The 26,448-nt window shown below is 42.7% G+C and overlaps 3 protein-coding genes across 3 annotated transcripts; all 3 read left to right on the top strand.

Moving 5' to 3' along the window:
• Nucleotides 1–648: 648 nt before the first annotated feature.
• Nucleotides 649–12,994, top strand: LOC119008124 (alpha-1A adrenergic receptor-like). Its single transcript, XM_037078194.1, has 2 exons — nt 649–3,633; nt 11,797–12,994. The coding sequence occupies exons 1-2, from the start codon at nt 2,661–2,663 to the stop codon at nt 12,360–12,362; spliced, it is 1,539 nt and encodes a 512-aa protein (XP_036934089.1). The 5' UTR covers nt 649–2,660; the 3' UTR covers nt 12,363–12,994.
• Nucleotides 12,995–13,126: 132 nt separating this feature from the next.
• Nucleotides 13,127–16,616, top strand: LOC119008125 (5-hydroxytryptamine receptor 4-like). Its single transcript, XM_037078195.1, has one exon. It carries the CDS (start codon nt 13,449–13,451, stop codon nt 14,577–14,579), a length of 1,131 nt encoding a protein of 376 aa, XP_036934090.1. The 5' UTR covers nt 13,127–13,448; the 3' UTR covers nt 14,580–16,616.
• A 2,650-nt stretch (nt 16,617–19,266) lies between these two features.
• LOC119007517 (gastrotropin-like) lies at nt 19,267–20,373 on the top strand. Its single transcript, XM_037077269.1, has 4 exons — nt 19,267–19,418; nt 19,512–19,672; nt 19,792–19,881; nt 20,023–20,373. Exons 1-4 carry the CDS (start codon nt 19,352–19,354, stop codon nt 20,080–20,082), a joined length of 378 nt encoding a protein of 125 aa, XP_036933164.1. The 5' UTR covers nt 19,267–19,351; the 3' UTR covers nt 20,083–20,373.
• Nucleotides 20,374–26,448: the final 6,075 nt, after the last annotated feature.

Genomic DNA, 26,448 nt, shown 5'->3' with positions numbered 1-26,448 from the left:
AGATCTTTTCAGCAGCAGGAACATTCATTTTGACAGACTTTTAAAGGTTTATAATCTTATTTTTGCTATTCGGGATTAATGTATTATTCCTGCAGCTCCTTGCTCTGGTCTACCACCTTGTTGGATATCACATTAAGCTGTCACTTGAGCTCAATTTTCCTTTTAAATTTTACATTTGATTTCATATCAAATTGTGTGTTTCATTCATTCATCTGATGATGTGCCTTGTGTAATTAACAACATTCTTATGAGGGCACTCAAAGCAAGCAGGCAGTCTAACATGATCGCGACACTTAAAAGCCTTTTATATGCTGAAAGAAAAACATGCTTTAGACTTTACGTCTACAATAATCCAAAGAGCACCTCTCACAAACTCAGTCTGAGTCCAAGAGGCCCTCCTACAGTTACATTTTTGAGCACCCAAGGCCAAGTTGGAACACCCAAACACACCAGAGCCAGCATTTATCCAGACTAGATGTGAAGCCAGGGAACCCAAAGAGAGACAGAATTAATTTGAACTTTAGGTCTAATAAACATGACAGATGCATTTCCTCTGTCATCAAGCATTTTCAAGGTATTTTAAATTCAGTATTCAGTATTTTTTTTCTGACTTTTGTAATGTGTCACTGCAGCATAGTGTGAAACTCTTGGTCAGACTGTCACCTCTGTCCAGCTAAACCAAACAGGGACCAACCACAGAAGATGAGCTCCACAGTGAGGGGATCTTTAAGGGAAAGACGTAATTGTCTTTTAATCATTTATGTATTTCAGAGTTGCATTAACTCTTTAAAAGTACCAACTTCTTGGGATCCTTAGAATGAGGATATAAATGAATGCTTTTACTTTATCTCTGCTCTTGTTTTTATGATTGATTCGAGTTTCTATGGAAACGGACGTTGTCAAGCCTTCTGAATATGCAAGAGGTGGAGGCTGTCAACAGCTGTGAAGAAGCTGTTAATGTTACATTTCATGTTAATGCAACTTTCACCAGGTACGTCAATCATCAGCAAGTTCATCTCAGAGAAGAGGACATTTAGCCTTTACATAATTTGACTAAGTGCTTAAGTAAGGGCTTGACGGGATTGTGTTTCAATGAAAGAATGAAAAACGAAGGAAACATTAAGAAAAAGAGAGTAAAGGGCAAGTTTTGGTTTGATTAAAAAAAAAAAAAAAAAAAAACATGACAACGTGATGTACAATGGCCAAAACAATACAACATTTCAGAATGCACAAGATTTCCAAATTAATAACATTTCAGAAAACACAACATCTCAGAACACGACAGCATACAGTATATTCACAGAACACAGCAAAACATTTAACAAAACACAACATTTTCCAACCATTTCAGAAAACAAACTGAAATGTTGTTGTGTCTGGGCCACCATAACGATGCCTGAAAAAAAAAAAAAGAAAAAAGAAAATATCTTCTAATCCAACAAAATATTGCTACAAGACAGCAATGAATATTGAGAATCAACGCTGAAATTCTAACCAAATCCCAGAGCTCGGGGCTCAAAAAGAGAACCTGAGGCTACAAACACAATAAGTCAGTGCAGATCAGGACCACAAAGACTGCGCAGAGTTTGGCACGACGCTGCGTGGTTGTAAATCCAAACGACTCCTGGTGAGTGAATAAAAACACATTCACAAGACCTTTAAAGAGAATTTGTTCAATCACTGGAAAGGATCTGAAAGGTCACTGTACTTCATACTTAACTTTTATTTCATCCTCCAGTTCATGTTAAATCAGGAGTAGTCAGTAAGCTCTTAAACAGGATGAACATCGGTTCTAGGAATGTGCATGTTTTGTTTTTTGTTTTTTGTTTTTTTTAACTCAGCCCAGTAAATCAGTCACTCCTCACTAACTCTTATCCAAAATAAGAAACTCCGACGTTTGACCAAAATAGGAGAGAAGTACCTGTTAAAGCCGAGAGGATTGTGCGTGACTTTATCTGCTTCTCAACTTAATGAAAAGTTACCTCAGCAGCTTAACCTTGTTAGTTAACTGCCTGGGCATCTGAAATATGTTCAGGGACCTCACATAGTAGAAGCAAAACCTACTTCCTCAAGCGTAACTGAGGTCACGACTTTTTGTAGTCGGGTCTGAAATGATCTTGTTTTCTGCTACAAATCTCAGGTGGTTTGGCACCGAGGACTTCCACTCGTAATTGTCCCGCTAAGCACCCTCCCACAAAACAAATAACACACCGAAGAGGCGTCTCTCCCAAAACGCGCAAATCTCCACTCCATCCCGCAATAGGTGCGCAAAAATGATCCAAATGTATGTTTCGCGTTCTGTGCGCAGTCACGGTGCGTCATGCGCGCTTCGCGGTCTCGTGTTTAGGTATGTCTGGTCAGTGCATGGCAGAGCTGTGCGTGGCGCAGAGGAGGCAGGAGAAGACTGCTGCCCCCCTCACTCCTCCAGTGAGCCTCAGGAGAGCGCAGGGAGAAGGAGGGCTGCACGGGGGGACCGCGCGGCTGCACACTGAGCGTTGCTTTTCTTGTCCTCGGCGCTGGTTTGGAACCGAGATTGCAAACACGCGGTTACACCATGCAGACTCGCGCCGCCTAGACAGCCTATTTCATGTTCAATGCTCTTTCGTGAGTTGCAGTTATAAGTGATCTGAAGCCTGCTATGGAGGACTTCTTTAGTCAAAATGAGTCTGAGCACTGACAATGTCACAAACTTGTGGAAAAATGGTTCCGCGGAACTCGGCGGGACTCTGGGCGCGTCCTCCCCGGTCAACTTCACCAACAGCTCCGGGGGGAACCACACGGAGCCCGGCGTGGTGGATCTCACCCGAGCCATCCCGCTCGGCTTGGTGCTCGGGGCTTTCATCGTGTTCGCCATCGCGGGCAACATCCTCGTCATCCTCTCGGTGGTGTGCAACAGGCACCTGCGCACCCCGACGAACTACTTCATCATCAACCTGGCCATCGCCGACCTGCTGCTGAGCACCACGGTGCTGCCGGTGTCCGCCACCCTGGAGATCCTCGACTACTGGGTGTTCGGCAGGATCTTCTGTGACATCTGGGCGGCGGTGGATGTGCTGTGCTGCACCGCGTCCATCATGAGCCTGTGCGTAATATCCATCGACCGCTACATCGGAGTGAGCCACCCGCTGCAGTACCCGGGCATCGTGACGGAGAAGCGCGCCCTGTGGGCCATGCTCGGGGTGTGGGCGCTGTCGGTGGTCATCTCCATCGGACCTCTGTTCGGGTGGAAGCAGCCGCCGTCGCCGGACGACACGGTGTGCCCCATCACCGAGGAGCCGTTTTACGCGCTCTTCTCCTCCCTCGGCTCCTTCTACATCCCCCTGGTCGTTATCCTGGCCATGTACTGTCGGGTGTACATAGTCGCCAAACGGACCACTAAGAACCTGGAGGCCGGCGTGATGCGCGAGAGGATGAACTCCAGCGAGCTGACCCTCAGGATCCACAAGGGCTCGCAGGTGCAGGAGGAGCCCGGCAGCTCCGGCACCGGGAAGGGCCGCGCGTCCCAGGCGAGAAGTTCCCTCACGGTGAAACTTCTGAAATTCTCCCGAGAGAAGAAAGCGGCAAAAACTTTGGGAGTTGTGGTCGGCATGTTTACGCTCTGTTGGCTGCCCTTCTTTCTCGCCTTACCCATAGGTATGTGGTCTGTTACACTGTCAGAAAAAAAAAAAAAAAAAAAAGTTCAGCCATTTACACAGAACACGCACAACCCCCAACTTCTTTACCTCACAACACGCTCCAAACCACACAATAATATTCCATTAGTCAATGAGCTCACACAGAAAGATATTACAGTCATCTACATGTCTGTAGGAAGCTGAAAAATGAGGCGGTTAAAGGCGGCTGCGGGCCTTTAAATCATATCTGTGGCTGCCGGCACTGCAAACTCTCCAATTTACTGCTCTGTCACCGAACCTATGAGTGGGCTTTGATATACTGTGGTGGTCGATCCATACTGCAGGAATGAAAAAATAACATCACCCATACTGCAGCTTTCAATATATGACACTGTGGGAGCACATCTGACTTTACAGCCTCTGTTTATGTAATTAAAATGATGTTTTATGACACAGTCTTTAAAATGTGATCTAATATTCCGGTTGTGCTGCGTCCACTCCACAGTGCCAAACCTGTGCTTGCGTCATAGTGTCTCAATTTGTGGCTCATAGTCTGGGGAGAAATGATGTTTTTAAGGGACTGAGAGGGAATTCTTCTCAAGCTTTTCCAAACATTATTAGTGTTATCTTTGCACTATCCCCCCGAGTCTGAGTCAGTCACTTGGTGCAACAAATACACCGCCCGAGTGTGCCAAGTTGCAGACTCGATGGCTTCTCTCTGCTCTGGTCAGTTGATTCAGAGGCCTGTGGGGCCGGCCGGGGCTCTCTGATGCCACTCAGACTGGCAGGCAGTCAACACGCTGCTGTCACGGTAATTTAAAACAACTGCAGATGCAATCGAACATTACATTCTGTGGTGAAATGGCCGCCGGCTGTGTCATGGCGAGGAAGCTAAGACAACAGTAGCGATGGCGTCTGAACCACGAGCACGGCTGCTCTTCCTTAGATGATCTTTTGCCTGATTTGCCAGAGCATTGATCCCGTACGGAGTGTGTGTTTGTCTGTCAGCATGTGTGTGCAGTCATATGGGAATGTGTTTATGCTCCGGCCTTCAAGCCACAGCTCATTACATCCTCACATGGACACGCACACAAACATGCATTAGTACCTGGGGCAGGAACACTATGCAGGGTCACATAGTAGGAATTATTTCGCCTCGAGGCGTTCTTAGATACCAGACGCACGTAGGAAATGTAATTTTCCAAACTTCAGATTTCCAGATCTGAGAGGCTTCAGAGAGCAGATAGGAGAGAGGGACTGGAGGTTCAGGAGGGGCCTGTTTACGTAACACTAATCAACAAAGTGCCAAGAAACCCCAGAGAGAGGGTATGTTTCTCTGTACCCTGTCTGGTGTAGCATACTGATAAACAGCAACAAAGCGCCAAACAGCCTTATTTCATGCTGATTCTTAACTGGAAGTGTTAAAGGAAAGAACACAAACTAGTCTCCTGGAGGGGAATGCCACATGATGCATCAACTGTATGTCCACTAAGTCCAAGCGGGACACAGAAACTGTCTCCTGCCTCTTTTATTTCCAAAAGGAGATTTTCCATTTATGTTTGTGCCTCGGTTTCCCGTCTGAACTTAAATACTAAAAAGCCTTAAAGGGCAGCGCCGCACTCCTGGTGTTGCTCCCTGTGTGCATTCGTTAGCCTCCACCCACAGAGTGGGATTTCCTGTCTCACACTTGTTATTACTCTGCTTCCTCCTCTGCACACTGTCGCTGATATGTGGCGTAAGTGGGGGGTTATGATCGGGGGAGGGGGTGTGAGCCGCTGGCAGTGGATGGCATGAGTGTTCTGTTTGTGTGCTGAAAAAGTCTTTGTGTTTGTGTAGATGTGTGCAAGAATGGTCATGTGTGTTTTGAGTGATTTGTCGGTGTGACTGCAGCTGCTTCTCTCTCATGCATCACTGCTGATAAGCCTTTGATGATTAACCTTAGGCAAGAACCGCTGTGACCTCTGACCCCTGAACATATTGAGTAAGGACATATGTGAACTGTCTCCTCAACATCTGATCCATCAGATCAATATCCTTTTGTTGTTGTTGTTTTTGTTTTTGCACATGAATGGCAAACATGCAGCTGACAGTCCAGTTTGAGTTGTTCCCTTTCACTGCCTATTACACCTTTAACTTGGAGCAAAGCTAGGTATAAAGACTCCAAGATTATAAACAGAAGATCAAAGATTTTAAGTTAATGGCACTCCGGGCAAGCTTCCTTGGACAAAACGCAGCCCAGAAGTTTCACACACACTCAGTGACCCGTCTGGCTTCGCTTGTATGTCAGTGATGCTGACATAAAACTTAAAGTTATTTCATGACACATTCTTGTTCCACATTAGGAAAAATATGACACCTTATCATCCCTTTTGCACAGTGAGAATCCGAGACTACTGCAGAAACCGACCAAAAAAGGCTTTTAAAATGGGTCAGACGCAATGAAAGAAGCCAGAGCTTCATGAAAATGCTTCTAGATCATCTATGTGATGCAGGGCTGGACAATATCCATATCATATAGTTTTTATGATATGAGACTATACATCATAATAGATTTGAGATCTTTATCAAAAATCTCATCATTCATCCCGACAAGGTTTTCACAATATCGATATCTTTTGGTGAAAAAGTAGTATAAAGTCTGTGTGGCTCCTTTGTAGAGGAAGCTTCATCTAATCTGATGAAATGCCTTCAGTGATGTCGGCCAGCAGACTGGTCTATCTGCAGGCGGTCAGGCTGCCACCGCTCCACCACCCAGCCTGTCTGCTCTACCTAACAAGCCCAGAGATGCTGCGGTGGTGTAGTGTACCAAGGAAACTACGACTCAGGCTCCGCTCCATCAGCTCCAGCGCTGGCTGCTTGCTTTAAGCAACCACGAGAAAACACAAGCACAGCGCACTGAACCACTAGAAAGCCACTGAACATACGTTTAGGAAATAATACGTTTGTCAGTTACGCTAATGGAGATTTTCGTGGCCCTGGTAGTCCACTGGACAAGAGGTAAAGAGATCGGTGGGACCTACAGTAGAGTGTCTGGTTTGGGCTGTCCTCCTGTCTCCACGCCACCCACCAGTTTTCAAATAAAGTATCATTGCATCATTTAAAATGATTGCGATCAAACTTCATTCAGTGGACTTTTCAATTTTAAAAAGTGCCTAGCAGCTTAATTCATCGCCATTTCTATTAAAGAAGCTATTTAAGGTATTATAAATTAGTAATTTAATGAATTAACATACTTTTATCTTTTTTTATCAAATCACCTGTTTAATACACTAAAACTCTAGAGGAGAACCTCGAAACCTCTGGTTAAACTGTCCCACATGCATTTTAAATGCTTCCTGCACCCATGAACAACAAGAAAATGCAAAGAAGCCGAAACCAATTGATGATTTATTGATTGTGAAAAACTGTTATTGATAGTAATTTCCTGTCCATTATTTTATATAGTAATCAGCAAAAAGGTTAAGATAGATGATGAACTAAGATGAGGAGAACTATTATAAGCATTAAAGCATCTTCACAACACTTTATAACTACTGTAACTAGTAGTTCATTCACTGTTTACAAACGATGAAACATTTTATAATCTGTTAATTATGCAATTGTCTTTTAGAAAGTTGCAATTGCTGTTTATAACATTTCGTTAGTGGCTTTTAAAGAATTTAATTGTTTGTTTAACTGTTATTATAAAGTGTTACCAATGTCATAAATAGTTTTAACTTCTAAATTGAAGATTCAGTGGAGGGAATCTTCTACTTTTCAGGCTTCACCGAGCTGCTTTCACTTGCTCTCAGCTCCAAACTCAACCGAAAAAGAATTCAACAGTCCTTGGGGGGTACTCATGATATTTCATTGCACACATTGTCCCACGGCTCTTTAACACCCAGCGCGCGCACTAATCCCCTGTGAAGGCCTCGCAAATAGCAACTGGTGCAAACCGTCAGCCCATATGTGAGAGAAACCAACACTTTGGGGTGTTAACCAATTGTTTCCATGTATACTGCGTCCATCTGGGTGTATCTCATACATGTGCATGTTTTGCAGGGGGTTGGGGACTTGTTGTACGATCTGACCGGCCCCCGCCGCTCGAGGGGGTAATTGAAGTGGTTTTTGAAGGGGAGAAATAATGAGAGTGCTAAGTGTCAAAGCGATGAAGAAGAGAGGAGGTGGCAGAGCTGAGCTGGAGGGGCCACAGGGCAGCGGGGGTGAAAGTGAGGGTCTCTGCCATGTCAGCCCAATTTTCCATAAATAGCTTCATGCTATGATTTCATTGAAAGCAATCTGCAAGGGCAATAACACTTCTGTCCTTTCAGATTAAAACATATTAATCATATTTATGGGTGTGTTATGAAACAGGATGTGGAAGTTTTTGGGGAGCAGATCGTGTTGTGTGTGCGTGCGCGTGTGTGTGTGTGTTTGCATGTGTGTGCATGTGTGTGGCACAGACTAGGCATTGCCTCTTCCAATTAATGAGAATAACAGGATGCCTGTTTTGTTAAGATGTTCCTGTGTTTCATAGTGAGATGTGTGTACGTGTGCCTGTCCTCAAGAAGGAGGTGCAAACATTTCTCCTAACAGAAAAGGGCGAGACCACCATCAACAACCCTCCCACAGTTATCTATGTACCATTGTCTCACAGCCAAGCCCCTCGCATCCTCTGCTGTTTTTACTACTGCCTTTCAACATAAACACACTTCAGGAGACAAGCACAGAAACACACAAACCTTATCTGGCCACAGGAAAGTCTGTTGTCAACCAGATTTCTTTCTGTGTTTCCGACACTTTTATCCTGCAGAAAGGAGCCACAGGAGCACGCTGGCAGTGTTGTTCTCTGTCGGGGCCTCTAGAGCCACACAGCTGTGTTTGCCCCTCCAGATGCCACTTATAGCCCACCTGGGAGGTTTATTTATGAAATGTTTTTGGATATTGTTATATGGTGACGTGGGTTAAGTGTTGCCTTTTCCTGTTTTTTAAAGCTACGTTGCAGTAAAGTGATGTCATATTTACCAGACTGTTCTACTCCACTGAGTCAATACATCCACATTACTGACGATTATTTATGAAAACTCTCAATGAATTGATATTTTGTGAGTGTCTCAACAGTCACAGTCAATATTGGTGGGTACTCTGCTAACAGCAGCATTTATGCAGTGTGTTTGAGGAGATTTCAATATAAAGAGATTTATAAGGTGTGTCAGAACATTCCCTAAAGATACCATAATATTATTTTAATTAAGAAAGAAAGAAAGAAAGAAAGAAAGAAAGAAAGAAAGAAAGAAAGATGTGATTTGTGATGATTTGAAATGACAAATGACAAACATTTCTTTTTTATAACCAATTAATACTTGATTAAGTTGATTAAGTCCATTTTCAAGTAAAACATGCACAACCAAAAACAGATACTGGCTCTCCATTTTGAGCATTCACAGTCAGTGAGTCTAAGATGAAAGTACAGATGAAGTCTCACATCAGGCTGGAAAACATTTTGTGGACATTTTTCACATTTCACTAAATGTTTATTTTTGAGTGTCATTCCCAATTCCTCAAACACAGACACTTTGGTTCGGCCGCTGATATGACCCACAATCCCAAAGCATCAGTATTTGACAAGTCGGTAATGGCACTCAAAAATAAACCTTTCTTTTGAATAAGACCCGTGAAGAATGATGGAAAAATACGTATAATTATTTAACATTACACAGCTTTCTACTCAAAATCATCACCCTTACTATTACTGTTTATTACTTGTTATCCAATTTTCTAGTGATAAAAATGTGTTTGTTAAATCATCACACAGTGATCTTCTGTATTGATTTAGTCATTTATCATGTAAGAATACTGAAGATTTGGCAGTCCACTTTGTGTCTTTCATTGGGTTTTCTTTTATTTGATATATGCTTGTGATGACTTGTGATGCAGGCAGTGATCAGTGCCTGCAACCAGCCGCTCTCAAAGACAGACAGACAAAGGAGGAAGAGACAGACTGGGAGAGAAATTAAAGAATGACCAAGTTGTGTTTCTGCTCCATTGAGCCCTGAATCCCAATCACGAGCATCAGTCACTTAGTTATGTAATCACAGTCAAGTGGTCGTCCAGAGGCGAAAATAGCATGTGAAAATACCAGCCACTGAGCAGAGACCCATTCATCTACGGAACAGGAGGGCAAGACGCGTTCAGACAGCTTTCTGTGGAGTCTGGTGTGTGAGTGAGTGTGTGTGTGTGGACCAGACCCTCTGCGAGGTCAAGTTCATATAGTCGCAGCTGCTTCTCTTTCCAAGACTATACGAGAAGTTTTTGATTATTTCTCAACTCATCTGGTGGACACAACTGCCCCCAGGCTGTTATCACTGCTTGCAGCCAGTGATACATCTCACCCCTCAGCTATGTAGGATATAATGTACCTTGTAGCGCTTCATAATTAAAGCTGTTGATCTGATGTTTATGGAGAGGAAAGCTGAGGTGTCTGTAATATCTTAGCAGAGGTAATTTCACACTTGAAAGCCCGAGATTATAGTGCATCATCAGCCTCTCCAGGAATATGATATTAATTTAAGAATGTGGGTTGGTGTAAAGAAACTGTTTCACTCACATCTGCCCACACACACAATTATTTTATTTTTTTTTCTTTCACACTGATCCCACACTCGCTTATAAATCCTCAGTTTTGTTTTTTGTTTTTTGTTTTTTTGTATCTCCAGGCTTCCCCCTCTAACCTCATTAGCTGGTAAAATATTCACCCTCTATTTAAGCTTGGCCACAGGAGAAGAAATGGCACCGCAAGGGCAGATTAACAGGGTTTAACTCACTCATTAGCACACAGGACAACCTTTCTTCAGGATGATGTGCAATGTTGTTGCTTCGTTCATTAATATGTGGGTGACAAAACGACACCTGCCCATGTATACACAGCAGCCGCCGGTGCTGAAAGAGAGAGCCTGCTGTGTCAGTGTAACCTCCACAACGTCGGAGAGACAAAGCTGCTGTCGAGTTTTCAAATAAAACGTCTTCCCTTTTCATTTCTGCCAGTGTATTGATCTTAAAAGACACTCAGGGTCATCCGACTCTCTCTGTGTGCTTATAAAAGTCCTCCAAATGAACTGTGATAGAGCGTCTATGTTGTTTTTTTCCTGAAAAAAGGAAGCACAAGGTCTTTCTTTAATGATGGTTAATAATGTTGGGTGTCCTCCCTGCGCTTTTCACTCTTAGGCTTCATATCCTGTCTGTCCAAAGTCTCACTGTGGAGCCATGTGTGTCAGTCTAAATCAATGGTGCCACCTGCTGGGTAAAATATAAGATGCAAGCGACAGACAGGCTCAACAAATCCTAACCCAGCAGTCAGTCAATGTACTGATTGGATAGTTACCTGATTAAACAGACAGAATACATCCTGATGTACATTACTGTCGTTCTAAAGTTCAATGTTTTCAACATCAGATGGATTCATTTAGTCACAGGAGTCCATGCATCCCTGATTATTAGTTATTGAACCCCTTTTGTAACAGCCTCTTTTCCAATGAATGAAATGTTCAAGCGAGACACTTCACCAGCCCATTCAATAAAAATATGTCTTGAGCATCATTCTATACATCCCCTTAAATCCTGCCTGACATCTGATATCCAGCTTCTTGAGAGATTTGAGCATCTTTGACCATGTGTTTGTAAGGACAAAAGGTTGACGTTTGGGGAAATACGCTTAATCACTTCCTCCCTGAACGTTGGACGCGAAGATCAATATGACTATCGTGTCTGCGCATTAATTACAGAGATGGAGGTGTTAAGCTTAGCTTAGCATAGACTGAAGGGAGGGGTTAGTGGAGTTTGCCTTTCTTATGTGCAGATTAACAAACAGGATTCAACGTGTTTGCTTTGGGGATGCTGCTAGGTGTCAGTTTATTTTTAACTCTGGACATCCCACAGCTGTCACCACATTTTAATTTAAATGTTGATAAATGTTGATTGGTGCACGCAAGTTCCAACTGAGCCTTGCCCACAGCAAACTAGTGAAAAGACAATGGAGAGAAAAACTTTAGCAGAAGCACTGGAGAGGCAGATCTTCGCTCACAGTAAGGAGCTGTGCAATAAGAAAGTGTGTTCAGGGTCTTGAAGAAGTTCATTACAGTTTTCTGTACAAATCCATTGCCCGTGAATGATTGGATTGAATATCTCCATTTGCTACTGTCTCCAGGGTCTTTTAATGTGAACCTGCGCCCACCAGATGTCCTCTTCAAAGTGATCTTCTGGCTGGGCTACTTCAACAGCTGCCTGAACCCCATCATCTACCCCTGCTACAACCGCGAGTTCAAGCTTGCCTTCATCCGCATCCTCAAATGCCAGTGTCATCAGCGTAAACGTCCCGGCTGGAGGGCGTACAACTACCGTTCCTCCAACATCAGCTCCTCTGGAAATTCGCGCAAAGGCTCAGCGGATCACAACTCCAGCTGCTTGAACGGCAGCCAGCGTACCCTGCCCTCCTCAGCCAGTCCGAGCCCCAGCTACCTGAGCAAGGGACTCCCACCCTGCCCCGAAGGGGAAACATTATACATCTGGGGGGCCACCACCCCGACTCCCTCCACACCCAACCTGCTGCCCGGCAGCCCTGCAGACTTCCAGCAGGGAGCCCTGAGAGGGGAGGTGAGAGGAGGGAAAGCAGGCGAGGAGATGACTGGGGGTGTTTTCTCTTTCTCCTTTGGGAAGAATCGAGACAAGGGAGGGCTCAACAGAGATAGCACCGTGCCTGATGATAAGGTGTGACTCACTGAGACGTGACTCTTTCATTCCTTGTGGATTAGGATTTAACAGATTTCCTACGTTCACTGTACAAGATCCCATGATCACCCATCAGTCAGTGGATTGTCAGTGTCATTAGTGGTCAATGTAAGCTGAAGATATTGAGTATTGACTATGCTGCTGTATCAGAGATATTGTGTCTATGTTTCTGTAGCTGTGGTTCACATCGGCATAGAAGGGTTCTTTCAATGGACAGTAAGGAGTTCAAGACAAAAACCACTGTTCACTGCCTTCTTTGGGACTGGAACATGAGTGCATGCAAAGAATAATTTAAAGGAAAAGGAACCTCACCCGACACAATCTTCCCTTCAAAAAAATCTGCCTTGTAAAAAAAAAAAAAAAAAAAGACTGAACATGACAAAGAACCTGACTCGTGTAAAATGTGTGATAAGACAAACAACCACCTTTCTGTTGCAGTCACTTGACATCTTCATAGTATGTTGTGGAATGTAAGTATAACCTGGTTTATCTGCTGTGCGCACAATCATCAGATATCATCCTGTTTGTATGTTTGATGTTCGAAAAGTTCTGAATATCAGTATTAGAAAATGTGATTGATTGATACATGAATAAACATAGAACGTTGCTCAAATGTGCTGCTTGGAGACAAACTCTCTCTTTTGCTGGATGTTAAAAAAAAAAAAAAAGAACTTCGATGGATGTTGTTTGTTCTGAGCTGGGGTGTGACAGTTTTGAGTGTCTGAGCTGAAGAGCAAACATTAGGCCGAACATTTCCACTGAGAAGAGATAAATGTGTGTTTATTGCTTATACAGACCACTCTCCCACCTGTGATCACAGCTCAGCCATGACACATCTGACTATGTACCCACCTGTCCCCTTACCTCATGGCCCACTGACTCCTGGTACATGCCAGTTAATCATTTACTCCTTGACGGGCTTTGTTATGTCAGTGGATCAATAATGGGCATATGCACACACACACAAACATTCACACGGACAGTCAGGTATAAATCACAGGACACGCAGCTCCATATGTTGAAGGAACAGGGACAGGTTTAGATCAGCCAGTGAGACATGATCGGCACTGAATGGAAAGGCATCCGCATGGATTTATTTGGAGTGGCTGGTGGCTCGCGTCTTGCCTCATCATGATTTCCACAGCAGGAACTAACACCTCAGATAACCACACCCTGACTAATCCTCCTGCTTTATTTCATAGCACCGCTGCCAAAGTCTCTGTGCTGTGCCTGCTCCTACCCATCCCCGTCCTGGCCATCATGGGAAATCTCCTCATCATGGCCGCGGTGGCACGTTTCCAGAGCCTCCGGACACTCGCCAATGCTTTCATGGTTTCCCTGGCAGTGGCAGACCTCCTGGTTGCCACGCTGGTGATGCCTTTCAGTCTGGTGCGTTCCATCGACAGATGGCGCTTCGGGCGCTGCTTCTGCCGAGTCCACTTCCTGCTCGATGTCACCTTCTGTACGTCCTCCATTTTTAATCTCAGCTGCGTGGCACTGGACCGATACATAGCAGTGTGCGACCCGCTGCACTATCCTGCCCGGATGTCTCCCAGACGTGTGACCATGCTGCTGCTGCTCTGCTGGATTCTGCCTCTGGTCTTCTCCTCTCTCTGTGTCTCCCTCGGCATGAACACTCAGTTTCTTCCTCAGAGCTGTCCAGCCATGTTTCAAGCTCCTTACGCCTTTGCAACCTCAGCCATCTCCTTCTTCATTCCCGTGTGTTTCATGCTGTTTGCCTATGGGAAAATCTTCAAGGCTGCCCGGAGACAAGCGAGGTGGATCCACGCAATCGATCAGCAGATGAACCAGAGTTCGATGAGGACTGACACCAGCAGACGAGTCCAGACTCGTGTTGAAAGCCATTCCCTGAAGAAGGAACAAAAGGCAGTGAAGACACTGGGTCTGATCATTGGGGTCTTCCTGCTCTGCTGGCTTCCTTTCTTTTGCCTGAACATGGCTCGTCCTCTGAAGGGCTACAGCATCAGCCCCCTGGTCCTGGAGGCCTCCATGTGGCTTGGATATGCTAACTCCTCTCTGAACCCTTTCCTCTACACCTTGTTCAACAAGAACTACCGTCACACATTTGCAGCCATGTTAGACTGTGGACCTTTGGGGAGGCAGATAAGAGCAGGTTTGGATTCATCACCATTCAGTAGACAAGCACATACTGTTGTTACCTTGGAGACCATTTCAAGATGATCATAGGCATTAGCTTGATAATGTTTGCCAATTCCTCGTGGGCAGGGAGGGGGTTTTTTGTTCCATTTCGCCTTAAACAATCACTGAAGAGAGGTGGACTAATGATAGTTATAAACCAGTGTAGCAGAAGCTGAAACATGGTGACTTTTAGTGTGATCCTTTGTTTCCCCAATGCAGTGTTTTTCGTTACTGAAAACTTTGAAGAAATAAAACATCCAGCAATCTATATAGGGTTGCGCTAAAGATAGATCTTTGACAGTCAAAGCAATCATAAAATGTTTTGTCTGCACTGACGAGATGAGACGGGAATAAAATGCCAGTCATCGGACATTCGAAAGATGGACATACCCCCCAATTGTGCGTCAAGTCAGTCTGTCAAAATCTAAACAATGCATCCCTCTCACTGGCGTGTTGTGCACAGACTACCACACTCCCTCGGGGTTGTTGTCCCAAACCAACAGCCAGTTAGAGACAACATGGCGGCTTCAATACAGCTATAATGGTTTGGTTTTTATAATTTGGCATAAAGGTTAACACAATGAAAAGTATACTGATCTTGATGTGCAAAATCATCTCCAGTCTTGCCACGTATGTACAGAGGCAGATTAGTCACACTAATATAACTGAATTAATGTAATGTAATGTTCTTCTTGGTGTCAAACGCTGCACATATTCTCGTCATGGAAACCGATCGAGTAGTAATGATGTGGTGGTTATTAGTAGTTCAGGCCACTTTAATTTCCCTCTGTGGCCTGGACAATATACATAGTAATAAAAAAGTACCAACTTGACGCAGAAGAATAAATACATCTTTGTGAGAAAGTGTTCTGGCAACTTATTCATTCTGGAAAAAAAAAACAGTCATCTAAAAGTACTGCCACCAAGAACTTCATTTTTATTTTTAATTATGTCTTAAAGGCTCGGGTCACACAAGAGAGACAAATGCCAGAAACTAAGTTACTGATTGTGTATGACTCAGACATTTTTCCACACCTGGTAAAGACCATCAGTGGACAGCTTTTAAATCTCTATAAACAGAAATTTCCTCATTTGAAAGAGTTGTTGAGCACGTCCACTGAGTTTAGGAGGAACGCCACATTTAACAAGTCTTTCTTTGTGTGTTTGTTTCTATTTCAACAAACGTATTTGTGTTCATTCTTTCTCATTAACACGTGTACAGTATGTTTTGAATATAATAATGATGAGGCAGGGCAACCACTGACAAGTTTTATAAAAAATATCCCATCAGTGCTCCGTCCAAAGCCACGCCCCCAAAAACTTGAACGCGCGTCTGGCAGTGGGACTCAGCAGGGAGAAGGAGATGTCGAAGCACAACGCACCAATTAGCTAAATTTAGTGCAGCGCAGACAGGAAGTAAAGTGCCAAACAAACAACACCCAGTTACTTTTCAAAATAAAACACTCCGCGTTGACACCAGCACACGTCGTGAGGCCAGCTGTTTACCCTACTGCACCTTGGCGGACTCAAACGCAGCCGGTGGGGACTGCCAGAGGGCGGAGCAAAACCGGATCGGAGCCGCAACGCAGCGGACACACATCCAGTGGAAACTGGGCCGACTCATTAGCCATCCTCATGGCTTAATACAGCACACAAAGAAGCTAACGTTAGCACTGGGCTAATACGAGCAACAAACGTAGCCAAGTCAGCAAACCTTACATATTTCATGAAAATAACAAATCCCCCCAAAACAAAACAAATAATTACCTGTCCAACTGAAAGAAAGCAACCTCTGCATCACTTTTTAGGCCCTTCACATGCCACCACCATGTTGACTCGGGTCTGACTTCTTTCTTTATCCAGAGCCTATTTTCGTCTGTTGCCTTTTCTGCCTCAGGCTTTCTTTTCCTTGCCTTTTTAGCAGGGTGAGCTGTTACAAGTAACGCTGGCTGCATTTTCTCTACCATTGTAACCAAATTAAGGTCTTCTCCTGCAACTCCATATTTCTGCAGAGCAGTGTGCTGAATATTTCCGGCATCAGTGAAATGTAAGGTGTGCACGGTGGAGGAGGGAGGGACAGAGGAGGAGACATGAAGGCATCTGACCAATCCCTGCTATTCAGGACAAAAAGCACGGATTGGTCAGCTTTTTTCTCAGTCCTGCAGCTGCCACAGAGGTCTGATTATTTTTCCTTTCTTTTTCTGAATACATAATGTCTTGACTACTCTCAGGATAGCAGGACCATTTCACCCAGTATAAGAAAATGTGTTTCTAAACAACATTACAGACCCTAGCTTTAATTTGGTGACGCCTGTCACATAATTTTATCCTTTGTTAACACAAAAATACTGATTATTGCATCTTTAATCAAGTGCTTTGAGTCATTTAACATAACAATAGAAATGCTAATCATGTAGGTCACCTGATGTGGCTCTCAGTGCATAAATTTGGCGTGTCTTCGTTTTCTCCTGTTCACAATGCGTCAGCAGCAGGGACGGGTGTGGATTTCTCCCTGCAGGAACAACACAATACAGAACCACTGCGGTCAGCTTATTGTTTTAAATCATATTTCCCCATGCAAAAGAAGTCAAACATTTAAAATCAAGTATCAAGATAATAAAGGTCCCACTACAGTATGTTGTCAAAAGACTAAAGTGAAAAATTAAGCTCATTAAACTCATTAACGTAGACCAGTGAAACTTCACTTGGCTAAACAGGCAGGCCAGAGGGCAGCCTCAGCTCAGGTCTCTGCTTTGGATGTGAGTGAACTTCCTGCTGACTTAGCGTCTTTCCCTCTTCACCGTGTCAGTAAGGCAACATGCCCTGTCTGCCCGGGCACGCATAATTCAAGACACCATCCTTTAAAAAATAATCCAGCTGCTGATTCATTACTTAATTACTGGAGACTCTCTCCACAAGTCGAGGCCTCACTCTGGCAAGCTCATGATCTATAAAGAGAGAAAAAAATGCCATTGCCAAGTGGGCTAATAGTTTATTATTTTTTATTACTTTGATCCAAATAAATGGGTTTTGGACACCTGAATTTTGCAGAGAGCCCTTCGCTGTCTTAATTTTCCTGGAACCACAAATGACCATACTTGAACGAGAGAGCGTGTAACTGGGGAGGATGTCCTGGCTGGATCTGAGCCATGGTAGCAATTTATCAATCACCAGTGGCCTCGCCCTAAAGCTTACCTCTGCTTGATCGTGAAATCAAGTGAAGAGTCAGGCCATTTTCTATTAAGTTTACATACAATCAGACTTTTTGTTGTACCCTACTGGCCCTTAGAAAGAATTCAGGATTAAGGCACATCTGGTGGCTTCACTTTTCAGACCTGGAAGCTCCGTCCACATTTTATAAAGTCACCGCACAAACTCAAACCGATGCTGACTCAAGTGACATCACTTGAGGCAATGTGTCCAACTTTGTGTAGCTCCCTTTAGAGCCACGAAGGGCTTTATACAACTTATTCACGCGAAAGGTAGTGATCCCCAAGAGCTGAAAACAGATTTTGATGTATGTATTAACGTCATGAAATTGATATTTGTAGCAAATTTCAATGATCAGTGTCAAGGGTTTCTGCGAAGAATACTATAGGCTATTACTAATGTTATTGTTGTTAACCCATTAAATTTCGTCTATGCTAGTCATATCAACAATACCATAGGAGGACGATTGATTGGTTTGTAATCTGTATGTGATGATCTGCAGCAGATATGTTGCCACTTCAAACAGCTGTATTTCTCCTAAACATCATCATGTACAGTGTCTCAGCGTGCCTCACCTGAACATCACCAGCATTTTGATAGTCGTCTGAAATCAAATGCAGAAAATAAAATATTTAAATTTGTTTGAGTTAATGGTTTTGTGTTTTGCATTCAAACTCAATACACTGATGAGGCATTTTAGTGGAAAATCACTCGTACACAGCTCGAAATACTGATTTATAAAGATTGACCTTTTCCAAGTGCACAGGGTCCAGACCGGTCCACATTCATGTCCCAGCGTGAGATGGAAATTACTGTCTGGATTTCCAAAGGACACTTGAAAGAAGTTTGGGTCACTGCTTTCATATACAATACATATATCTTTTTAGTCTTATTATGAGTATTGCAGTATATTTTTTTCTTACTGAATTTTTTGATTTTTCACTATTTTCTGATGTGTTATAGACGAAACAGTAATTTAAAAAAATCAGAAGAAAAAAAATCAGAAGAATGACAAATAATGAAAAAACCCATTGCATTCCTCTCTCTGCAAGATTGGCAGGTACTGGAAGCTGATTGCACAACTACATACCATAGCAGTAACTCATGTTTATTGTATGCAGGCTCACACAAAGTATTCTTATTCTTCTAATTATTACACTTCAATTAAAAAATGGAACTCTATTTAAAGTTCTTAATAGAAGCTCCCCCCACCTCCCCACAAAAAATTATTACATAGTTGAAAGACCTACAGGACCTCTATTTAGAGGATGTTGGTAAGATTTCATGTTCCACTGTTGTCACTGTACCATGCAAGCTTGAACTTGTGTGTGGAAAAACCTGACACTGACAGGAGCAGGTAAGTACTTGGGATTTCTGCCAGGTTACATCAGTGTGGCAGAAAACAATGTGACAGTTTGTCTTGTAGAGATGACGACAGACATTTCTCGCACTCACGTGGGGCTGACACAGAGGAAAGGGAAGAGGCGGATATGAGCAGCGATATCGAAATGACCTGAGAGAGTTTCTGCAGAAGGCCACTCCTCTTTTTTTTTGTACTCGTCTCATAAACTCCTTCCCCATTTCGTCTCTTCTCTTTCACCATCATGGCTTTCACTGGGAAGTATGAGCTTGAGAGTCAAGAGAACTATGAGGAGTTTCTGGGAGCAATCGGTAAACTGTTTTTTGTTTCTCATTGACACAAAGCCATAAACGGATTCATGTGACTTGTCATGCATTTAAACTTTGTCGAATTCGGGGTCGCAGGGCTCCTGCAGGCCAAGACGGACGACAAGGTGATAACGGACTTGGTTCAAGATGGGAACAACTTCACCTGGAAGCAAAGCATTCCCGGCAAGACCTGGTCCAATGCGTTCAGCGTTGGTCAGGAATGTGAGCTGGCGACAATGACGGGCGCCAAATTTAAGGTGAGTTAAAGAAAGGTGAGTTACAGAGAAACTGATCGCTGAACAGCAAACCTGCCACAGCTTGTCTTCGAGCTGTCGTGCGGTCAAGCTTACCGGACATTTCCCTCTTTGACCTGCAGGCTCTTGTCACCATGGAAGGCGGCAAGATTTTAATACCGTTCCCCCAGTATCACCTCACAGCAGAGATCATCGAAGACAAGCTAGTCATGGTGAGAGAGGCAACCGGTTCAAGCAGTTCAACTCTGAACACACACTGCTATCAAAACGTGTTCAATAACCTTGATAGAAATTGCAGAGTGTTGGATTGTCACCTAAAATCATCTGTCTCTTTTCCATCATGTGTGTTCTAGATTTGCACAACTCCAGGAGAGAAGGGTGTGACTTTCAAAAGAGTAAGCAAGAGGATCTAATGCTGCGTGACTCAACATGCTTGAACAAGAGAGGAAAGTGTCCGTGGGAGGTAAAACACACCGTGCAAATGCTTACTCCAACTCCAACGACCGAGGCCAGAGGAACAAAGTCACCATCTGTAGCGAGGAGCGAGTGGAACACCTCTTGTCTTCACAGGACTGCATTTTGTTGTTTTACCTACAGATAGAAGCGGTGAAAGTATTAACAGTGTTTCAACAAGGATGAAACAATTTGCCTGTACCAGAGTCCAGGTTTGATCCAATAAAAGTATTTCCTGTTGTGCCAAGCGATATTGGGACTTTCTTTCACTTGACTTTACAGGTCAGAACGGACATGTTGGGCAGATTGATCATCTTTGGCATTAGAGTTTTCTGAAGTCAAATCCACATGTAACAAACATTCAAAACAACACAAACACAACCAACTCATTTGTAGTGCACTGTGGACTTCATTGCCACTATTCAAAGTGCTATACATGCCACATTCACCCATTCACAAACATGCATTCGTCACTGATGGCAGTGGCTGCCATGCAAGTAGCAGGTCGGCGATGACGCACTGCTTTTTGATCCAGATCACAAGTCAATATTTCAGTGCTTAGCCAGCCACACACCGATGGAACGGCTATCAGCAAACTGGGGCCGAGTACATTGAGAAGATGTTGACGAGCTTGGTGAGATGGCGAGTTATGTCAGAAAGAAGCAAATGTTAAAAAGTTACTTCTGTTATATTTTGTATCTTTTGTCTGTGTGTCCTAGTTTTGGCGAATAAATTAAAACTCAGAATTTTAATACTGGAAGGTCCAATATCAGTGAGGTAAAAATACAAACTCATAAATATGTATTTTTCCATAACTGAATAAACGAGCTGTTCTCAGGGGAAGGTAAGGTCCCAAGAACACTGTTTGGCAGGGTCCGCCACATATAAACAAAGTAACCACTGTGAAATTGTGTTGTCCTGTAAGGTCAGTTTGTTTAATCCGTTTATTAACCCTGTGATCCTGATGAAGCGTTCGCACAGCTGATCTGCATTAACTGCAGTGTTATGGAAATTGTAATATGGATGCAATTATTTTGATAAAGATCAAATGTTTGGCAAAGCAGCATTATAATGAAGCACTGGAGCACTGCAGAGATGCTCCGACCTACAAATCTCATTCTGCAGATGTAAGAAAATGTTTGTGTGGTGCAGAACCCAACACATTTGTGACATCATCAGGATTTTAATGGTTTTCAGTAGATAAGAAAATTGTGATGCAAAAATGATCATTCCCACTTACTGTGAATCACATTGTTGTAACAATATCTGAAAGAATTATGACAGTATGATAAACATAGCTCAGAGATACTGGAGGGTCTAAATCTGATAAAGTATACATCTGGAATATACTCAACCTGTTTGGGGGCATAGAGGCAGAATATTATAAAATGCATTAAACATTTCAATATTTATTTATCTTTTATACATCAGTCCATTATTTTAAACAGTTATGATAAAGTTGGTTTTGTTAGTTTGACTTGTTTTTGTTGTATTTATTGTGTTTGATCGTTACATGAACCCTGTTGACATGCCTCTCTAAGTCTGTTGACTTTCTGGTCTCATCATTTCTCTCATTTTGTTTTGTTCCCTTCTTCTTATCGCTGCCTTGATCTTTGAAATCCAGATACTGAATGATGAATGCAGATATCTGCAGGGGATGTCAGCGTTAAGGAAAAAGGAATGACTGCAGGCACTGCAGCTGAGCAGGGCTGGGCCTCGGCTCGGCCCAGGTGCTGGGATAGAGTTAAACAGATCATGTTAATAGATGTTCGACTACTGTGATCTGCGCCTGAGGTTCTGATGTCATGATGAAAATATCATGAACACCGTCTGTGCAAAGCGAATGCTGTGAAGTGTTTGACATTTGAGGACTGATTTCAAATGCTGGCTGGTTCAAGACCTCTTAATAATGACCATGTCTGTTCGTAATAAGAACAGTAATGAAGAGTAAAATAAATACCACTTCAGTCTGATAATCAAGCTAACCTGTCGGTTACATGAGCATCTGAGAAACCCACAATCAGGCAAACGTGACCAAAATACTTAACTAGTAAAATGTTATTGTTGAAGAAGAGAGATTTTTTTTTCTTTTCTTTTTTCAGTGATTTGAAATCAGCCCCATAAAATGACATAAACATTCATTTTGCTGCTCCTCTGTCTCTACAGTTTTGCTTCAAACAAACATGCACGTCTTGGTCAGGTTTTCCAAAACCAGCAGAGTTCATCCTGGTTTCTCTTACGCTTCAAAATCTGTCTTTCAAATAAAATCACAAAACAGCTCTGACTCCAAATCTTGGACACAGTACCATTATAAAATTCATCAAATCAAAAAACACTCTTCTCCCGTTACCTGATTCACTTAGACCAACTATTTTACCTCATCAGTGAAACCCAATGTGCATGTGTTGAAACTGAAATTAAGGGTTAGAGTCTCCAGCAGCTATAGTCAGAAATCTTGTGAGTACCATCCATACTAACGTTGTGCGTACACTTACCCAGCTACTGGAGAGGAGAGGCACAACAAACTGCACGTTTCCATTCTCACCACTAAGGGGCGCCATCACACCTCAATAAATCTACACAGTCTTTGCCCCTCAAACCCTTGTTTATCTATTTCTATGCATTAAGTGGCCTTTATGGGTTAATAAGAACTACTTATTCCTCTGTGCTACCAGATTCTTCTTACAAATCTTCAGCTTATATTAGTTCAGCAGAGCTCCTATTAATAGAGGAGTGCTGTTGCATGGTGGGAGATGAATGATAAGAGGTCTTTTCTTTAACTGTGTTCTTGTGGAGACACCAACACATTGCTCCCTCTGTCACAGACTCGTCTTGCTGACATCCAGCCGCTCCTCGTGGACATTTGACATGCTGCGTTTCATCATGTCGAAGAGAAAAAAAGGAGAAACTTGTTCATCAAAGAGTCCGTTTGCTTCAGCAGTCCACCAAAAAATCCTGCTCATAGTGTCACAACACAAGGTTCCTGTCATGGAGTTTTTAACAAGTGTGACATCACACATAACAGGGAGGTATGGCTGCTTTTTGGTCATGCATTCCTATGAGTGATACAACTGTTCTAATACAGGGGCCTGTTTTCACTCACCGACTCTTGAATCACAGAATGCAACTGAGATTGTCAAAGAGCGTCACTTAAACAACAGCAAGGCATTTGAAACGCATGATCCTTCAAATGGTTTGGTGATGGCTTTTTTTTCTTAAGCACTTCAAGCCAACTTAAAGAGTAGGTGTCCTTTTTATCTGCAGCACAAAACTTCTATATTCTTAAATACCTTTCGAATGAAATATGATAAAGTACGTGCACCATGGAAAGGTATCACCACTACTAGATAGACAGATTTATTCTAATACACACTGATCAGATTACTGTAGTACGTAAAGGTTTAAGACTGGATGAAGCAACACAAGACATTCATGTTCATTTGTCAAGTAGATGTTACAAAATAAAGTTGCATGGCTGGATGAACCTGCCAGGGAGCCCCAGTGTAATGAGCAGCCTGGCCCCAATTAAAGGGATAGTACATCTCCAAATCAAAAATATCAAATGTTCCCTCTTCCCCATGCTGGTATTTATCTATCTATATAATTGTGGTCTGAGTTGCTGAGTTTTGGAGATATTGGCACAGGAGATGTCTGCCCTCTCACGAATTGGCAGCTCGTGGAGCTCAAAGCGGCAGAAAAAAATTCAACAGCTATGTCTCCTACCAGAAATCACGACCCTGGTCACCCCAAAGGATAATCCACTGAGCAGTTTCTGATGGCCTCTTCCTCGACGCTTGTTGGCACACATAGCTAGTCGATCTTACGTTTTTTCCCTCTGGGCAATTAGCGGGTGTAGTTCAGAAGAAAGGAAATAGTTCCTGAGCGATACTGTTCATAACATGGATGTGGATTATCTTAGAGAAACGGGGATCATCATTTCTGGGAAGAGACACTGCTGTTGAGTTTTTTTTAAAATGTATTTTGTTTGGGGGTGTTTTTGGCACTTTGAGAACAACATGCCAAGAGCCATCTACTTTCTACTAAAGGCAAACATCTCTACGGCCGATATCTCCCAAACCTGGCAGCTCACAGTCAAACTACCCAGATGGATAAAATAGCACTACAGGTAAGAGGGAAAATGTGCGTCATCCTACACTGTGTTAAACTATTGATCGTATTTTCAAAAAAAGGAGTCCTCGTCAGACTACAATAACCTTTATTCTGCCTCTGCCTCTGCCTACATGCAGCCTGCCGTGATCCCTTCAATCCTGCTTATTAAATGTTGTATTGTAGGTTTAAAGCACACATGTACTAAGATACCCACCACAAACAGAAGGTGAGCAGCCCTTCCTGCACCCCCGACCATCCCTTCAAATTCTTCCTCGAGGGCACAGCGAGAGAAGCCAGCAGTCTGTTTCTTTAGCCCGTCGTACAAAAGCTTACAGGAGGCTGTGAGAATGATCCATTATCAGACTGACAGCTTCAAGCACTCCCCCTGTCTCCACCCCCTCCACCCTCTTTACAGCTGGGCCACTTAACTCTGGGGATCTTGGGAAAAAAAATCCCCTCGATCTCAACATCAAGATACACCTTTATTTTATTTATTTATTTTTTTTTTTAAGCAGATGCTAAATAAGAGGCAAGTCATGTAAACAGTCTGCACGAGAGCACTGACAGATACTGACTGCTCTTTAATCTGCATGCCAAGTTAATTACATTTAGATCAGGCTTATGTGGAGGATGTGGCTTCTTTGTTTCGTTTTTAGCCTTTTCTTATCTAATTTAATGCTAATCAAAGATGTGTGAGCTGGTATGATTGGGCATTCGCACATGTGCCACATTTCTGACTCAGGAAAAAACTACCAAACATGGTAAATAAATACGCTGCTGTTTGAGAGAACAGAGCCGAGATTTCAAACTTCCACAGTCCACTGTACTGTGTCAAGCACGAGGAAGGCGGCCAATTTGCAAGCATTGTATAGGAGCATAATGTCTTATGTGTGTGAGAGGGCCCCGGCACTGAATAGATTTCTATATATCAAAATGTTGTCAAACACAGAGCGCTGTGATCGAGCCGAGGAGGCGGAGTGAAGACGCAGATGAGAGACAGAACTTGCGTCTCAGATGCTGAATAATAACGTTGTCTGTGGTTAGAAAAGTAGTTCTGCTCATGGATTCATTATTCCACCCATGGAGTGTGGGAATGACAGATTACATGCTATTCAAATACAAACTTTAGTAAAAGTAGCAACGACATAGAATAAGAACTTAAACAAAAGACTATAGGACATTTAAAAAAAGCCAATTTCACAGTCTATTGGTGGATTTTTATTATCTATTTGACTAAAACATTTTCATATTTGATGTAGGTGAAACTCAGTTTAACAATCTTAAATGCTGTTGGCCAATTGGTGCTGCATATCTTTTACATTCCTTGCATGTTTTTTATACACTTGTGTGTAAAAACTGACTTCAAGTATTTAATTATGTAAACGTATGTTGTTATAACAATATAAAACCTTATTATACAGTTTCCATCTAATCCTATTACATAGGTTCAAAGGGTGACATATAGTGGAAAGCTTTTCCATCATGTCAACTAAATGTGCATCCCAGAAATATTCACTTGATGAATATCTTTCCTCAGCTGATTAAACAAGCTGTCCTCAGACTGGTTATGATCCCAGAACTAGAAAGGTTCAGTAAGGTAAAGTGGAACGAGACTGTAGTTTGTTTATACAGTCAAGAATCTCAATCAGTAACGTTTTTTCTCTTCTGATTAAAATTTCTTCCCCCCAAAAACAGTATATTTAACAACTGAATAAATGCACAAGGTTTTTGTAAAATGTAAGTCTCAATTATTCCAGTTTATTAAATCCAGTTTAATCTATTCTTGTTGACTCGACATAATAGAAAAATGCTGCATTAATAGCAGCTTTATATATTGAACATCTGATAAAATTTGACTGATACAAATCGTTATCAAAATACTTGAAGTCAAAGTCTTAGGCATGATCATTTGTGTGTATGTTTAAAAAAAAAAAAAAAAAGTAATCTGCAGAGTAACTCTTAACTATAGCTGTCAGAAAAATGTGTGCTCTCTGATAAGCAGAGATATAAAGCAGAGGAGGAAAGGAAATACTCAACTTATTGTAGGCAAAAATCCAATAAAACTGTATTTAAGTAAAGTCCTTCAGTAAATGTGGTTAGTGTCCACCACTGGCTTCAGTTTGGTGGTTCTCCACTGTTTTAATGAATAATGTGTTGCGGTGACAGCATGTGGTCACAGCTGGACGACTGTGTGTGGGCTTCACACTGGAGCTGCA

This window comes from Acanthopagrus latus, chromosome 18 (genome assembly GCF_904848185.1).
Source record: "Acanthopagrus latus isolate v.2019 chromosome 18, fAcaLat1.1, whole genome shotgun sequence".
Classification (NCBI taxonomy): domain Eukaryota; kingdom Metazoa; phylum Chordata; class Actinopteri; order Spariformes; family Sparidae; genus Acanthopagrus; species Acanthopagrus latus.
The sequence above is the reverse complement of the archived record's forward strand: the minus strand, read 5'-3'. Positions and strand labels throughout refer to the sequence as shown.

Coding starts and splice junctions, on each gene's coding strand:
- LOC119007517 (XM_037077269.1), top strand. CDS start 19,352: ATGGCTTTCACTGGGAAGTATGAGCTTGAGAGTCAAGAGAACTATGAG. Junction 19,419..19,511: donor GGAGTTTCTGGGAGCAATCG/GTAAACTGTTTT, acceptor TCGGGGTCGCAG/GGCTCCTGCAGGCCAAGACG. Junction 19,882..20,022: donor TCGAAGACAAGCTAGTCATG/GTGAGAGAGGCA, acceptor TGTGTGTTCTAG/ATTTGCACAACTCCAGGAGA.
- LOC119008124 (XM_037078194.1), top strand. CDS start 2,661: ATGAGTCTGAGCACTGACAATGTCACAAACTTGTGGAAAAATGGTTCC. Junction 3,634..11,796: donor CTTTCTCGCCTTACCCATAG/GTATGTGGTCTG, acceptor TACTGTCTCCAG/GGTCTTTTAATGTGAACCTG.
- LOC119008125 (XM_037078195.1), top strand. CDS start 13,449: ATGGAAAGGCATCCGCATGGATTTATTTGGAGTGGCTGGTGGCTCGCG.